At 30.3% G+C, this 18,600-nt stretch overlaps 1 protein-coding gene across 5 annotated transcripts in view; it reads right to left on the reverse strand.

The window, feature by feature from the left end:
• LOC118201789 (peroxisomal ATPase PEX1-like) overlaps positions 1-18,600 on the reverse strand; it is a 148,850-nt gene that overhangs the window by 37,255 nt on the left and 92,995 nt on the right. For 4 of the 5 annotated variants that reach the window (XM_085822232.1, XM_085822234.1, XM_085822231.1 and 1 more), the window contains 4 exons: positions 17,139-17,365; positions 14,302-14,472; positions 9,351-9,505; positions 3,941-4,112 (listed from right to left, as the gene is read on the reverse strand). In XM_085822232.1, the coding sequence (XP_085678358.1) occupies positions 3,941-4,112; positions 9,351-9,505; positions 14,302-14,472; positions 17,139-17,365 (725 nt within the window). The remainder of the gene's footprint in view (positions 1-3,940; positions 4,113-9,350; positions 9,506-14,301; positions 14,473-17,138; positions 17,366-18,600) is intronic. The other variant, XM_085822235.1, reaches the window with a different exon arrangement.

Raw genomic sequence — 18,600 nt, forward strand, 5'->3', positions numbered from 1 at the left:
TCAATATTCTTAATGCTAGATGATTGCCTGGATCCACCTGCTGTGAATAATCACTTTTCTTAATAAATCCTAGCCGTTTTTCTATTCTGAAAATCTAGGTTCGTTTTATTATTTTTTCACAAATATTTAAATGCACAATATATTACGAGTTCTTCAAATACAAACGACGATATTCTCAAATCGCGTCGAAACACAAGGAATGCAAAGCAACAAGACAAAATACCTGCTTTCAGAGACAGCAAATTGATGTAAAAAATTATTCTAATTGAAAAGAGCAATATGAGGTGGAAATGGTGGTGGCATAAAATGTAGATATACTAATAAATCCATCAATTCTAAAAGAATTAACGAGGTACTATTATCTTTTTATAGGAACTTATTTTTATTTCCTATTAAATACAACGTCCACTTCTGTTACTCTTTATTGAGATTGCGGATCCAGTTCATTTCCATTCCAAGTAAATCCCTAATGATAAATAACTTTCATTATATTTTCTATAAACAATTTTTCTTTCCTTTTCAAAATTCTTAATGCTAGTAGATTGTCCTGGATCCACCTCCTGTGAATACAGTCAAAAGTCGTTAATTCGGACACACATGATCCGGACCTCAAAGCTACAAACTTCTGCGCATGCATCGCGTTGACGCATGTGCGTAAGACCTTTACGGCTGCGAATTTGCGTCTGCGTAAAATACGTTTACAAATGCGCATTTAATGTATAATGGACAGTATAAGCTAAGCTAAAATTATCTAATTATCTATTTCAGTTAATGTTGAAGATTGCGTTGTTCCTTAATCTTTGAATTGGATCCTGCTTATTATTTTTTGCAGACTATTAGAGCAATTTTATAAAAGTAAGCTTGAACTTTCGATATGTCAAATAGAATTCTAATATGTAAAGGATTTGCAAAGCAAAAATATGTTTCGGAGTCTATTAAACAAAAAGTGGAATTGCTGCAAAAAATGGATAAAGGCATATCCTTTGTTTATCTAAACTTTAACGTTTGTTTATCTACACTCTGTTTAACGCCACGGTACCAATGAATTGGAAGTTGATCTGTCAGCACTATCCTTATCTTCAGGGCAGATGTTCTTATTTTATTTGGCTTATAATTGCTTACTAAATGTAGTGTTTCATCTCGATGTACTCCGTCTTTGATATGATTTAAATCAAATGCCTCGTCATTATAATTCGCTTCCGATAGCGAAGAAAGTGACAGAGGTTATTGAAAACGAAAAAATTTCGATTGACAAATTAGTCGGCATTCTCGACACAGCAAGTACAGGACTTGAACAGCGGAACTTTGTAACTGAACAAGAAATTATGTCTGTTTATAGAATTAAAGAGAATGTATTATCACATAAAAAACGAAGTAACTTAAACAACTTACATTGAAAGAAATGTTTAATAAAGTAAACAAATAAATATTAAGCTTTTTTTTTTTCTAAATTTTGATACCCTTTAGATCATAATTGTTCTTTATTTCGTAAATTACAGTTTCATATTTTTAATTTTATAATTTCTGCATGCCATTTTACCAGATTTAAACTGATGATCTATAATCCGGAAAAATCAATAATCCGGAATCGCCGAAGTCCCGACGAGTCCAGATTAACGACTTTTGACTGTAATCACTTTTCTTAATAAATCCTAGCCGTTTTTCTATACTGAAAATCTAGGTTCGTTTTATTATTTTTTCACAAATATTTAAATGCACAATATATTACGAGTTCTTCAAATACAAACGACGATATTCTCAAATCGCGTCGAAACACAAGGAATGCAAAGCAACAAGACAAAATACCTGCTTTCAGAGACAGCAAATTGATGTAAAAAATTATTCTAATTGAAAAGAGCAATATGAGGTGGAAATGGTGGTGGCATAAAATGTAGACATACTAATAAGTCGATCAATTCTAAAAGAATTAATGAGGTACTATTATGTTTTTATAGGAACTTATTTTTATTTCCTATTAAATACAATGTCCACTTCTATTACTCCTTTTAAAAACATCATTTATGACAAATTTTACTATGTGTGTGGTTAAAAGAATATTTGTGAATATAAAAACTGATAATATTGCTAAAGTCTATGAGCCACTGTTGACCTTGAACAGTTTGGGCGATGGTTCAAAGCTTTTCCTTGTGTTTGCACTTCCCCAATCTACAGCAAAGCTCTCTATGTTAGAAGAATGACCATCTGACTTAAAATTTGACTGAGCTCTCCCTCAATCTTCCAGAAATGAACTTCTCGCATTCTCATCAACATCAAATTTTCCTGCTGAAACATCAATTGTTGTTTTCATTCATCCAAAAAGTATTCTTTGCAATCAATGACACTGTGCTTTTTCATTTGGTCCAAAATCATTAAGTCAGAAGTAAAATTCATTCAATGACCTAACAGTTCTTAGTTTTTTTGAACAATCTCCTGAATTTTTTCACAGTCACCTTAAATCATTTGAGAAGAACAATTTTATATGAGCATAATTCTGAAATTTTTCCTCCAGTTCACTAGCAATCAGCTTAGATACCTCTAATGATAAAGTTCCAAGAAGATGAGTTACCTATAAGTTTCCTTCAAATTTCAACAGTTTCATTCGTCACAGAAATATACCGACATCATCTTCTTCTGGCCTTAAACTTAGCAAAATCTTCTGACATTCAAATTTAGGTGCAAGGCTTTGGACAGGAACACGCTTTCGTTCCTCTTAAATTTCCAGGCTCAAACATAACTTTCTTAGCATATTTCTGATTTTTCCATTCTTCTTCCTGCTCATACCATTGATACTCATCTTCAGTACAACTTGACGTTATGGTCTGGAGATAATTTTTCACACAGCTATCATCTATCTTAAATTCATTCGAGTTAACTATTAACTCTTTCATCTCTAACATTTTAACTTCACTATTTATCATTAGTCTAAGTTCTGAGGCCAGCCTTTCTGGCTTTCCCAAGAATAAATATACAAAACAAGAACATTTGTTTAAGCATCGATTTATGGTATTCCATTGCAATTCAATATCCCATACTCAAAAACTGGCTCCTTGAATTAAAATCTTAAGAACAAAATATTGTTTCGCTGTTGCCAGTGTATCACACCAAAAAAAGAAGGGGAAAAAAAATAAATAAAAATAAAAGCTCATGCGACTTGTTACAATTACAGTTTTTTGAAAGAATTACATTTAAATATTTACATACATACAGAGTACTCTGAGAATTTGAGGTTATAGTATAACATCTCCATGTGTTCACCATTAAAGATCTAAAAAATTAATTGCATTTAAAAATAAAGAAAAATTATACAATATTTCGCTCCTCTTCTGAAATAGAAAATAACCACTACTTTTGTCAACTCACAGAATTAAACTTTTACTGCTGAATAACATTAAAAATTAATTCAAACAGAATTTTATTTTTAAAGCTTCATTTGTTTCTATAATTCTTCTTTGAATGTAAAACACTATAAATATGTGAAAATATATATATAAAAATTAACATTTGAACAAATTTAAAAAAAAAATTGAGTCTTGAAACAAAAATTTTATCATAATCATTAGATTTTACTTTAAATGATAGTGTGTATAAGTAGAGTTAAAAATTTCGCAAGTAACTTAACATAATAGTAAAAATCCACTTTATTCATGATACTTTTGATTATAAAAATAACAGTTGATACAAAATAACACTATAAAGACCAGACAAAATGACTTTCTAAATGGCTAATTTAATGCAGTAAACTAATGTAAACACTTTACTACGAACAAAGATAATGAAAGGGCTTATTATTGATTGGTAAACACTTCCATTTATATCACATAAAATTGTATTAAAACTGAAAACGATAAAATGTCAAGATGTTATAAAAAGAATTTTAAGACAATTAATACAAAATTCAAATTAAGAGAAAATTTCATGAAAGTCTAAAATAATAACTTACCCCTCCTTACCCACGCAGCATGTGTTGCTCGATCCACTAACATATCTAAATCCTGTGCAACAAAACCTTCAGTTCTTTGTACAATTTTTGGCCAGGGTATATGAGTAACATTTGTGCTAATAACATGAAGTTTACTACGGATTAGAGAACATAAAATGTCTTCTCTCTGCTCCTATATTAAAAAAAAAAAAAAAAAAAAAAAGGAAAGGGGGGAGATCAGGCTAAAATTAATATGAAAATATTTGTTACAGAAAGATATGAATTCGAAACCTTACATAAGTTTCTGTTTTAATTAATTTAAACATTAAAACAGGAATACTCCTCCAAAAGTCAGTCAGAAAAGTGCAGGTACTAAATCTCATGCTTTCCATGTTAGTATGATATTAGTATTGTACACTGCACCAAAAAAACCAAAAAAATTAAGACAGTTCTGTATCTCTCGTTCTACTGGGCCGATTGATGAAATTCAAATTGGGTTTTGTATGTCTCGAAAGCACGACTTAGGATATATATTAGATTTATATACAGCATTATTCTAACATAAGTATTTTGATAAAAAATTGCACTTTTTCTGAAATAACATATCAATTTTTTTTTTCTATACTTCGATTCTACAACTCAAATTATGCCTACATATTAAATTTTGTAATTTTTGGTGAGAAATTTATAGAGATGTTTAAGAATTTATCTTGGCAAATTTTTTTCAGTTTGTGCCAAGAATAATTCATTTGCAGGAATTCTGAATTTATAGTAACCTACTTTCTTTCTTGTTTTTTCCGTTGATGCATGAGAGCGATAAAGGTCCATCATTCCTACTTTCAAATTATTTTAAAGAGCATAAACCACATTTTCGTTCTTATCACTTATATTAAATACGACAAATTTCAAAGCATGCTAAGATGTAAATTCATTTATATCTTAGGAAATTTTGAATGAATATCTCTAATTTTTTGCAGATAAGCTTAGAAATACATCTATTTTAAGATGATGTTAATTTTATAGGTTACAGTCAAAAGTCGTTAATCCGGACTTGTCGGGACTTCGGCGATTCCGGATTATAGATCATCAGTTTAAATCTGGTAGGATGACATGCAGAAATTATAAAATTGAAAATATGAAACCATAATTTATGAAATAAAGAACAATTATGATCTAAAGGGTATCAAAATTTACAAAAAAAAAAAGCTTAATATTTATTTGCTTACTTTATTAAACATTTCTTTCAATGTAAGTTGTTTAAGTTGCTTCGTTTTTTATGTGATAATACATTCTCTTTAATTCTATACACAGACATAATTTCTTGTTCAGTTACAAAGTTCCGCTGTTCAAGTCCTATAATTGCTGTATCGAGAATGCCGACTAATTTGTCAATTGAAATTTTTTCGTTTTCAATAACCTCTGTCACTTTCTTCACTATCGGAAGCGAACTACAATGACGAGGAACTTGTTTTAAATCATATCAAAGACGGAGTACACCGAGATGAAATACTACATTTAGTAAGGAATTATTAACCAAATAAAATAAAAACATCTGCCTTGAAGATAAGGATAGTGCTGACAGATCAACTTCCAATTCATTGCGCGCCGCAGCGTTAAAGATAAACAAAGTTTAGATAAACAAAGGATATGCCTTTATCCATTTTTTTGCAGCAATTCCACTTTTTGTTTAATGGACTTCAAAACATACTTTCGTTTTGTATATCTTTTACATATTAGTAAATATATATCAGAAATTCTATTTGACATAATCGAAAGTTCAAGCTTACTTTTATAAAATTGCTCTAACAGTCTGCAAAAAATAATAAGCTGAATCCAATTCGAAGGAACAACGCAATCTGCAACATTAACTGAATTAGATAATTTTAGCTTAGCTTATACCGTCCGTTATACATTAAACGCGCATTCGTAAACGTATTTTGCGCATGCGCACACGCATATTCGCAGACGTATAGGTCTTATGCGTCAACGCGACGCATGCGCATAAAGTTTGTAGCTTTGAGGTCTGGATTATAGATCATTCCGGATTATGGGTGTCCAAATTAACGACTTTTGACTGTATTATAATACAAAAAAATTTTCGAAAAATTTATAAAAAATATTTTTAAATAGAAGTTTTTAAAAATAAACAATAAAAAATGTGCAAATTATATTTGGATAAAGCCTAAATTTCGAATTCTGGAAGAAGGAATCAAATAAATTTAATGCATAAAGAGATATTAACAAATATATATCAAATTCAATTAACATTAAGGCGCTAAAATTTTGAGAGCTAATTTTTAAAAAACTACTTGTGCGATTTTCACAAAACTTGGCAATTTGTTATAATTTGAGTCGTAGAATCGAAATATGGTAAAACATTGGCATATTATTACAGAAAAAGTCTGATTTTTTGTCAAAATACCTATATTAGAACAATGCTTTATATAAATCTAATATATATTTTAAGTCACGCTTTCGAGACATGAAAAACACAAGTTGAATTTTGTCAATTGGCCCAGTAGAACGGGAGATATAGAACTGCCCCCCTTTTTTTTGCACAGTGTACATACGTAACACAATTATGTTAATAAAAGAAAGATTTTCTTCTACAAAGGCATATCTTCAAAAATATGAAGCTTTTTAAGAATTTAAATACGAAGTACATATATGACATTTAAGTAAGAGGTACTCACAGTAGAGTATTTTAGTAATATGATTCAGGTAAAATTTGTACAATAACAAAATTTTTAGTGGAACATTTATGCCCCATTTCTGATAAGTCATTAAATACAGAAAATTTTCTGCATGTTTCATTATAATTAATATGAGGATATGAAATAATAAAAAGTAAAGAAAATTGCAGTAATAATATCTTATTTGTGAATATACAGATAAATATGAACTTTCACATTTTATAGTAGTGGTATTAATAAAATTATAAATGCACACCGCGATAAAATTTTTAAAATGTGAAGACACTTTTTAGCCTTATTTTCAGGAGAGATATTTCAGTCAAAAATATCAGTGCTTTATTTACAATTCAAATCTAAGCTCATCTGCATGGTAGGAAGTTTTGACAAATTTTCATACTGAAGTTGGTAACATACTTGGTTAATTTTCCTTTAATTTGAGATAAACTGTAGACCAGCGATTCTCAACTGACTGTATGCATACCACTGGAGGTATACAAAAGAAAAATAGGTGGTATGCACAGAAACAAAGTAATTTTAACTATTAAGTTCAAAAATTAAATATCCTACAACATAAAACACATATAATAATAAAGCATAAAATAAAAGGAATAATAAAAAAAATCTAATAATGAAATAATGAACTTGTGAAAATAAAGATAGAGTAAGGACTTTTGTGGATACAGTGTATATATACACATGTGTATGTGTTTGTAAGCGCGTGCATACATAAAATTGTCATTTGAAGAAAAAATTGCATTTTAAATGGCATTCCTCTACAGGAAAATATCTTATGAAAATTAGCTGCTATATGTAGAAATAACTTCATCCCCAAAGCAAAACAAAATGTTAAATCTAACAAGCATTAAAATTATAAAAACTTATCCCAAACAACAAAAAATACCTGACTGACAATCTCAATAAATGCAGTGAAATTTCTCACAGCAAAAATTTACCACAGGAGACCACCTCTGAAAATGGCTAACACATTTTAAAACAGTAATAAACAACAATACTGGTATTTATGGTAGCTAATGGTAATTACCTTTGCAAATTCTTCATTGCATCTTTAAAATAACCATCACCACACACACACACACACACACACACACACACAAAAAAAAAAAAAAAAAAAGTTTGAAAAGATAGGTAGATAGATTTCTTATAGAGGTTTCACTGTATCTGAAGCTAGATTATTATTAATATTCACTCCTTTCACTAATGAGGTTAATTGCTCGTCTTCCAAAAAGTGGAATTTTAGTGAATATTCATCAGCAATAAACCAAACTAATTTTATTTTGATTAATGCCCAATTTTTTAAAAATTAACTGAAAAAGATTTTTGGATATTACTAAGTTACACTGACCAAGAAAAAAGTTTTTAAATACATCACAGTTCTTGCCTATGGATAGGTTTATTATTAATATGGAACACTTAGCATTAAAAAATGAGCTATTTTTCAAGAAATTGGGATAAAATAAATTAATACTGCAATAGAAAAAGAAAATTTAATATAACATTATTGTTAGTGGTACACAGATACATTTTTTAATGTGACAGTGTAATTCTTACATGTTAAATTACATCTTGGATTTTCTAGTACTATCACAGCCGAAGTTTAAAACTGGTCTTAAAAATTTTCTGTATTTAATTACCTTAAAGCTAAAGAGATCAGATTCCAAAATTGTGTGAGACAGTCCTGCATTTCAATGCAGCATCTTGCTTCAGAAAATATCCCACATTTTGCCAACATTTCTTAATTTTGTAAATATAATTAATTGAAACAAACTTCATTAGTGTCACTCCATATATGTATATATATTAGGGTACTACAAGATGCAAAAACACTTTACAAAGAATTCCCAGATTTCTAATCCAGCTTCATTTCACAGCTGAAAACAATCAGTAAAATTATCTTATGAAGAATTTCACATAGATTACATTCTAAAAATATTTAAACACATGGAAAAAAACTTAATTTATAGGAGAAAATATTCTCAAAGAATAATTATCTGATACCAAATAATTCAAAAACATATTCTACATGGATAGATATGAAATGCCTTAAACAGCTGTCCAAGTGTAAAACTAAGCAAAATGGAACATAATTTTTAACATAATCAGAATGATCATGTTTCTTTTGAATCTAATATAATACTAATAATTGAATTCTGTTTATTGGAAACAACCACTTCAGGATGTCAAACTCATATTTTCAGATGCTTTTATCTTTTAAATGACATTTTTAAAAAAAAAATTAATTGAGCAAAATTAACAATCATATCTAAAAAGGGGCAGTATTTCAGAGAACACAAACATTGGTATTAAATATCATTCACAGTCATATTATCTAAGGTGACCTTCTTCAAAGAACACAGAAATCATTTTGAACTTCAGGGTCTGTTTGAATTGTACCACTTTAACATGTAAGTTATTGGAAAAATCCAGCTACTAGCTGTTGCAAATAAAATTAAGCTGCACAGAAAAATGTTTCTCTCTCCCCTTTAAAGTCATTGAAATTTTCTGTCTTATACTGGTTTCAGAAAAATCTAGTCACTTTTATACGATATGCATGGTATTATGCAGTACCACGCATAAAATTTGCCCATCCTTTCTGGGGGGGGGAGGAGGAGATTTTCCAAAGATTTTTATTGTTTTGTTCAGTTTGTTGAAAACAGATTGTATTTAAAGGCTAATTTTCATATTAAACTAATTTTTAATAACTTATTATTTATACATACTGGAGAAGGAGGCTGTATTTCAATAATGCTATCAAAAACATGCCTCCCTTTAGTACGCATTATAGCAGGATGAAGAGAGTGAGTTGACTGGGCAGTGACAATGACTACTATTTTCCCATCACTCTGAAAAATTCTGTTCAGCAAATGAAGAAATGCTGAAAAACAAAGTTTTCCTATTATGTATAAAAAAATCTCAATAACACATATATTAACATATGACAAGCACATATAAGTTATATGAATACAGTACAAAGTCCATAATCTGGATGCCCATTATCTATAATCAGAAGACTGTTAGAGCAATTTTATAAAATTAAGCTTGAACTTTCGAATACATCAAAAAGAGTTTCCAATTCTGGAGCTGCCAAAGCATCGACAAAGCGAAAGCATGTTTCAATGTCCATTAAATAAAAAGTGGAATTGCTGCAAAAAATGGATAAAGGCATATCCGTCTCAAAATTATGCGAAGAGTTTGGCATTGGAAAGTCAACTGTATATGACATAAGAAAAAAGAAAAAGGAACTTTTTTAATTTTTTGTGGATTCCGACACCCCACTTGCAATGAATAATAGAAAAAGGGTTCGTTATGCTAAAAGTGACGATCATGACAAAGTGATGATTGAATGGGTCAGACAGCGTCGCAGCGAGGGCATGCCATTGACGGGTCCAATGCTAATGAATTAAAGAGAAAGTATTAGCACAAAAAATGAAGCAACTCAAACAACTTACATTGAAAGAAATGTTTAATAGCGTACACAAATAAATATTAAGCTTTTTTTATTTATTTATTTATTTATTTTGTAAATTTTGATACCCTTTAGATCATAATTGCTCTTTATTTTATAAATTATGGTTTCATATTTTTAATTGTATAATTTCTGCATGCCATCTTACCAGATTTAAATTGATGATCTATAATCTGGAAAAAACCCTAATCTGGAATCACCGAAGTCCCGACAAGTCCGAATTACGGACTTTGTACTGTACAATCAAATACTAATTCACAGATTTACAAGATAAAAATTTAAGAAGCAGTATTCTTCATTCAGTTTTAAATTCATTAATAAATCAATTAAGATTTTAATCAAAAGCCTGAAGAAATTAATAAATGAAATGAAAACAAGTAAACAGAGGGTGTACTATGATGGTATACACCATAGATGAAATAAATTATTTAATTTTTATAAAAAATAGAAAAAAAAGTATTAAAGATTTTACCAATTTCAGATTTGATCAAAAATACTTCTCAGTTTTTAAAGACAATATTTCCATACCTTTATAACATCTTAATGCAAGAAAAACAAAAAAAATTTCAAACTATCTACTTATATCAATCTGGCCGCCCAAATGCTATAGTGGTTGAGGGAGCTGACTACAATACAAAAGGGCCCAGGTTCAAATCCTGAGAAGTCATAGTTGCATTTGTCCCCTCATAGGATGCAAAAGTGGGTCACCTATTAGGTGCCTCCATTATAAAGTGGCCTCCTCTTCTGGTCTTAGTATTGGCCAATGTCTATGGACATTTTGGACCCACCATTGGGAGGGATATCAATCTCAATTAAATACAATTTGCTAGACAGTTACTTCACAAATTGTGCAAAAATACTTTATATCAAAAGCAATGCATGCATATGTGTCTATGAGTTATTAACCAAGTTATTATAGCTTGAAACTTCCTTTGAGAAAATGCTGATTGAACAAAAAACAAAAAAAAAAAAAAAAAACTGTTAATGAAAGAAAATTAAGGAGGTGGGGTAAAATCAGTCCATGCATATATCTAGGACAGAGTGTTGAGTGATGCAGTGCTGCTAAGCTTTCAGAGCCAAATGGAGTGTGGTACATCCAGAGTATGTTACCTTGACAGTGGTTTGGTAGTAATCCACCAAGCAGATGTCTTTTTTAAAGGACTTGGCATTACAATTAATAAAAAAAATATTGAACAAAAATTAGATATTAATACTTTACTGAGAAGCTTTTGTACTGCATGCAAAAGAAGAGCAGAAGTTTCAACAAATAATTTAAATGAATATATGAAATTCAAAGCAGCAAAAACAAAGTATAAAAGATCTGATGAATGCTCTCGAGCCAAGCACAGAAGAATGCTAATGCAATATTTAAAATGTGAAAACTTTTTGTGAAGAACACGTGAATGCACTTTGTTCAAAATGAAAACAGGTAAAATAAGCATTGTGTATTAGATATGCAATAAAACTTAGAGGTATGATGTTTATTTTTTTTATTATTTTCATTTATCTTAATTTTAACTCTCTATATACTTATTTCGGAAATTGAATTTTGTAACCCAAGTATTATGCACATATTATAAAAGAAAACCAGGTTTAAAACTAAATAAAACTATTTTACCGTATTTTAAACATTGGGATATGTGATATCCCTTGTGCCCACTCCAGTAACTTTTCTTGATGTGCCTTCCACTGAGTTAACTGTCTTGAATATCAGAAGATGAATATAATACTTTATATCCTTATCATGCTAGATATTTTATTCGCATGCCATTTTATTTTACTATCTGACAAGTATCTGTATTTTTGCAGTCTGGCATAAATCCACATGGTATTTTATGTAATTTGTATTATTATGTATTTTTATGCAATTTTATATAATTGGCATATTTTCTAAGAAATTTTATTTTGCCCATTTAAAGATGTACAGGATTTTGTTTATTATCTTTTGATTCTGTCCACCAGTGTATTTAATTTGCAATCAAGAATACTAAAAAGTTGCCAAGAGCAATAAAAAAAAGCATGTAGCAAATGGAAATATAAAAATATTAGTGAAATAGTTTGCTATGAAGTAAATGATATGATGCTATGAAGATAGTTTGCTATGAAGTAAATGATATGATGCTATGAAGATAGTTTGCTATGAAGTAAATGAGATTTTTATGTTACCAAAAAAGAAATAAACATTAAAACTCATAAACCTGCTCTTTCAGAAACTGAAAATTGTATTGACAGGGTTCATAGCCACATTTTAGTTAAAAAAATAAGCACCTATAAGCACTTTTCAAGCACATTTTAAGGAAAAAATAAGCACCTGTCTAATTACATTATACACAACTGCATAACCTTAAAAGAAAAATTAGACTTGTAATTTAAAATATAATGCAGTATTTATTAAGAGAATGAGCATTACCTCAATGGAAAACAATTAACTTTTTTTTTAATTTTAATAATTAATAGCAATGCAGTATTTATTAAGAGAATGAGCATTACCTCAATGGAAAACAATTAACTTTTTTTTTAATTTTAAATGACAGTTCAATTTACAGAATTAGTTTACAATGAAAGGGAAAAAAAGACGACGCAGAACTAAACTATATTACAAAATTTAATGGTGATATTTCAGTTGAAAATATAGAAAATAAATAATAATAAGCCATATTAATTGTATTCGTTTGGCATCTAATAATAAATACAATTTATTTTTCCACTCATATTAATATTTAAATAATTTAACTTAAATCAAAATTCTGAACATTTTCTAAATTTTCATTGCATAACAGTTTTCCCTTAACATATATCCCAAGCAAAGTAATTTAAGTAAAAAAGAGGCACATTTCTGAAATCAGAAGACGGGAAATTGCTTCATTCAGTCATCCTTTAACAGTAAAAGCTTAACTAACTAGCATACTCGGATATTCCCGAATTTTCCGGATAGTAACTGGAAAAGAGGAGTGGAGGAGATTGTAGCCGTTCTTTAGATTTAAATTTAGGCTAAATAAATGATTTTGACATTTCGATATGTGCATCATATAAAAACCAAAGCAACTGAGAAATATTCTGCTTAGAAAGCACAGTAAAACTCTTTTAAGTGTTCATAAACAAATCTCAGACTGAACATCAAAATTAATTATCAATGCAAAATACCGCAAACGTTATTGCGCAATACGTGCGGCGTAATTCTTCCATATGTGATATTACGCAATTGGAATCAACACCTGTCGGTATTCGGAGAAAGAAGAACTAAATAAAGGAAAAGAAAGACTTACTAATCTGGGGTGTTTCTGATTCTAATTTTCAACAGACTGTATTAAATTTCCGGAATAGAATCAATCTTGGCTTGGATTGAGTAGACCGCAAAAACTTTTAGTCCTATTCAATCCAGATTGGACAGTGACAAAAAAAAAAAAAAAAAAAAAAAAGTCCGCTGCTTCAATATTAGAGATTTTGCGGAGAAACTCCCAACCTCCGTACTGTATAATGTATTGGCAAAGAAAATGAAATTATTTTGACTATTCGATTACTTTCCTTTTATTTAAGCCATTCCGAATATTATTCCTTAGAAAGCTAATGTGTGTAAAAACACACCCATTTTTGGAAGTTTATCCATACTTCAGCAGTTAGTGCAATTATATTATTATAAATATTCATAAATATGCTCATAATATAAGCATAAGGATCATAAAAAACACGAATATGAACTGACCACGCGGAATGAGAATGCAAATTTATTAAAATCTTGATAGAAATTCAAACGTGTGTAGTATTTGGGTGGGAGGAAAAAAATACCGAGTGTACCGGAATTTTCTACGTTTTCGCAATTCTTTGGCCAATAGAACACGACGTGCACCTGTCTGTACTCTCGCGCGCACCATAGGTTACCTTAATGCAGAGGAAGGGGGGGAAGCAATTTTCGGGAGTACGATTCACCATCTGACGTTGCATATAAGGAAAAAAAGTTGTTTATTTAGTTTCGGCTTTGGTACGGGGAAAAAATGAGCGTTCATTAAAAACAAAGAATTAAAAAAAGCACTAAAAGCAAAAAATAAGCACTAAAAACAAAAAAATAAGGGCTTTAAAGAAACAGTAAGCACCTATAAGGGCCTTTATATTTTATTTTCAAATATAAGGGCTTATAAGCACTTTCAAATATAAGGACAGCTACGAACCCTGATTGAGATTAAAGATAAAAATGCAAACAAAATTACTTTGAACTATATTAGCAGCATAGATTCCCTCAGGACTAATTTCTTGTTCATAAGATGCAGCACAGCTTGCAATGCAATCTAAATTTTCAAACACTATAGCTGAAGGCTGATAGTAGAGAGCTTCTGACGTATCATCATCCCACATTTTACTTATGGTGTCAATGCGCTTACCTGAAAAAGAATACAAAATATCAATAACATTTTTTGTTTTCTTAAAGGTAGCAAAATTAAGTTTGCCTTTATAAAAATAATACTTAGTGAAGGAATAATTATTCTTTTAATTTTGCATATAATGCGTGCTGCATTTACATGCAGATAAGGTGAACTTTTTTAATTCAAAATTTAAATAGTAATAATTAGCATTACTATAAGTGAGATAATGAATAATTTACTATTTTTAATTATTGTATAGTAATTTACTATCCTTAATTATTCCATTCAACAATGAACTCTAAATAACATTACATGATTTTGTTCAAAATTTGTGATGAACATGTAGGTCTCTCTCTCACTCCTTCAATAAATTCTAAGATTTTTATTTATTTATTTGTTATTTTCCCATTAAGGGAACTCAATTCTTGCTCCTTTTTTTTCCTTCTCCCCCCCTTCTTTTTTGGTTCTGCCATATCATGAGTTTGATTTGACTTTTCTGCCTATAACTGCCTTTACAAACATTATGCACATAACCACATTTTTAATTTGATCAGACTTTTTTTAAAAGCAACAGATTTCCTGATTTGGAATTTGCCAAGAAATGAAGAGGCAGCTATCCCTTTTTTTTTCAATATATATTCTTCAAAAACAAAGACTGCGTCCAAATGATCAGTTCATGAAATTAAAATGTGATTCAAAGCCGTAATGACTACCGAGCCTCCGTTCAAGCTGGGGGATAAAATGGTGTTCTGAATATAAACATTGTTTGTTGAATCATGCATATTTTTCACTATTGCAATACCATTCAGTTACTTGTCTTGTTTGGAATTAATGTCAATTTAGTTGTTAATTAAAGCTTGCTTTAAATCGCAAAACAATGGTTGATTCAAATAATTACACGAGAGAGGTATGTGCCAAATCCTTCTTATCTCATTCTAATATTAAATCAATGAACACAACAAAATTGTTGAAACTGATGAAAGTTTATTTATAAAAGAAATATATATATAAGTGTGTATGTGTGCGTGGTGTAGTACTTGCAAATAAAGAATATTTGGAAAGAAATAAACTAGTAAAACTTTACATATGATGTCTGGCTGAGGAAAAAGATAATGAATAATCAAATATCTTACCTCATGTACTACATAGTTCATTATAAAGGAATTGCACAAAAATATTTTCTAAATACTTCAACACAAAGCAATGTTTACGAATACAATAAATATACAAGTTGAATAATTAAAAATTTCTACTTGGGTTATGGAGAAGATTGCCTTCATGAAGAACTTTCTAATGGAGAATAGCTTATATTCACATTATAGAACATGAAAACCATGAAAACCGACCATACAGCCAAGGCATTCACCTCAGAATTATCAATTCAATTGCAAAATAATGTGAAGATGCATACATTTTATGCACAACACATGAAAAGTTCGTAGGTATGCAATACAAATATTTTTCAATACAATACACACTGAAGAGCCTAAACATTATGACCACCTACTCAATAATGTGGTTGGTAACATATGCAAAACATTGGCATGGATGCCACAAGTTCTTGATAGATGACTGGAGACAGGTTGTGCCAAATGTCTAAGTAGCAATCATGCAGAGAGATATTCCAACATGGCTGTGTTTGAGCTCTGAGCTGCCATTCCATGACATCCTAAATGTTACATCGGGTTAAGATCTGGTGAGTTAGTGGCCAGAACATTAACTGGGATTTATCCTCATGCTCCTCAAACCAATCCAACACAATTTGAGCCTTGTGACTGCCCATGAGAATGTCTCCCAAAGAATAATACTGCCACCACCAACCTGTGTATGACCTGCTGTACAGGAAAGGAACAACTATTTGCATAGAAGACAATGTATGCTGAAAAGACCATTGACATAATGAATGAGATATTGTGATTCATCCAACCAGGCAACTGTCTCCCACTTATAGCTATAGGTCCAGTCTTGATGTTCCTGGGCCCACTGTAAGTGTAGTTGACAATGGCGCTTGGTCAACAGAGACACACAAGTGCTACATCTGCTGCACAGTGTTCACTGAAGTGTATGCTCCGAAACACTTGCACTTGAACATGCATTGTATTAGGCTGTCAGGTGCCGATTTTGCTGTACCAAGAGGGACATCCTTTGATGATGAGTGGATGTCTGACAACTTGGCATCTACTGCTAGTTTCAACATCATTTATCCACTCTGCATAAAAACTAATACTGGCATACTGTGAAAAAAACCTACCAGTCATGCAGTTTCAGAGATACTTGTTCCAAGTGTTTGGGCCATTACAATCTACCCTCTATCAAATTTTTTTAGATCAGCAGCCTTTCCTATCATTTGCAAAAGTAAGTGCAAGAAGGATTCCTTACCTTCTCCAAGCAGCAGTTAAATACCATTCCAACTTAATCATGTACCCTCCACGCCATCCAGACGAGTTCATAAAAAAATGTGGGGATGGTCATAATGTTTTGGCTCGTGACTGTAAACTGCATTTTAATGCATCTCATACCACAAATAAACTTAAAAGTACAATTTGAAAATAGACATAAAACAGAATTATTATACTGATACAACGTATGAAACAAATTTTATGTCAGATCAAAGTTTTATTTTATACCACAATTTTTATTTCTTTCATACATAATTCTGCATATAAGTTAATAAACATCATTACCTTTTAGTGGTAAACAGTTTATGATTTGCACGAAAACATGATATGGCTCTTTGATTAATACTTTACATAATGCTTTTGTTAAAGTAGTTTTTCCAATGCCTTTGGGACCACATATTAGTATACAGCCATGAAATGTGAAAGGAAGGTAAGATATACAAGACACTGGCCTCAGTTTTAACCAAAATTCAATATCTTGCAATGCTCGATTTGCAAGTTCAGTAACTCCACTGAAAGTAAATTAGAACATCAGAAATATATCAATTCCATCAATTAAAAAAGTGTATATAGTGATTAAAAACATTTTTTAAAAGTACAGTAGCTTTTTATTTTATGTGCCAAAAGATTAGAATATTTATCTACATAGGCTAGTGAAACAGACTGAGAATGACATGTATACATATAAGATCTATATTTACAGAAAACTGCCCACAGAGATATTTTTTAAACACTTCTTTATTATACAATAACCAAATTAAAATAAATTTTCCCACTTTCATAATTTTGTAAACTTTGCAACACATTGAAAATTCATATCAATCTTTTATTATTACGATTGGATCTTCCACAAGATAAATCCACACACAAACATAAAAGAAAAAAAGAAAAAAAAAAAAAAAACTTTTCTGGGCGAAAGATTCAATTCATGTTGCACATAAAGAGAACAAACATTAATGGAGATGTTCCTGTTTCAAAGAATCAAAGTAAGATGCAACTAGGAATTTTCAGCAACTTTGTCAACTATCAGTTACGAGGCTGTAAATTAAATTAGAAATGGAACCATTTAATCTGCTGTACATTTAATTTTGCCAGAACTTATCACAGCTGTGCAAAATCAGATGATAAAAAGATCCCCAAAAATGAACTAAATAAATAATTCTACAAAATGACAGTAAAAAGACATGAGGTATTTTTAAGTTCTAATTTTATTCATTTACGAAGACTTTTGGCCTTTACATTTATTAAACAGATCAATCACTTTAAAAAGAAAGAAACTGAAAAAATTCAAGATGATGAAAAAACCAATTCAGAAGTTAAACAACAAAAATCAGCGTTATATTTACAAAATTTTCACAGGACTAGTTTCGATGGTTTTACCGAACCACCATCTTCAGCTGCAAAACCGCAAATGAACCAGATAGGAAAAATGATTAGATAAGATAAGAAAGCCTGGACAAGAATAAGCAAGTGGCGCCATCTGTTGGTGAAACCAGAACTAAAACATAATTTCTTTAAAGGCCGAAGGCAAATTTGGATTGGAATTAGGATCGTTAACTAGAACAGAAAGATTTTTATGAATGTGAAATGCCACTAGAAAATCCAGTTCTCCAATGGAAGATGTTTTTTGAATAATTTTGGCAGCAGAAAAACTGAAAGTGTGGTTTTCGGACCAACAATGTTGAGCAACAGAAGACTTCTGTGTTTCCTTTTTTCTAACATATGCCTCATGTTCCTTGATGCGAAA

This window comes from Stegodyphus dumicola, chromosome 8 (genome assembly GCF_044657685.1).
Source record: "Stegodyphus dumicola isolate Sdum_Otavi_A_Nest chromosome 8, ASM4465768v1".
NCBI lineage: Eukaryota > Metazoa > Arthropoda > Arachnida > Araneae > Eresidae > Stegodyphus > Stegodyphus dumicola.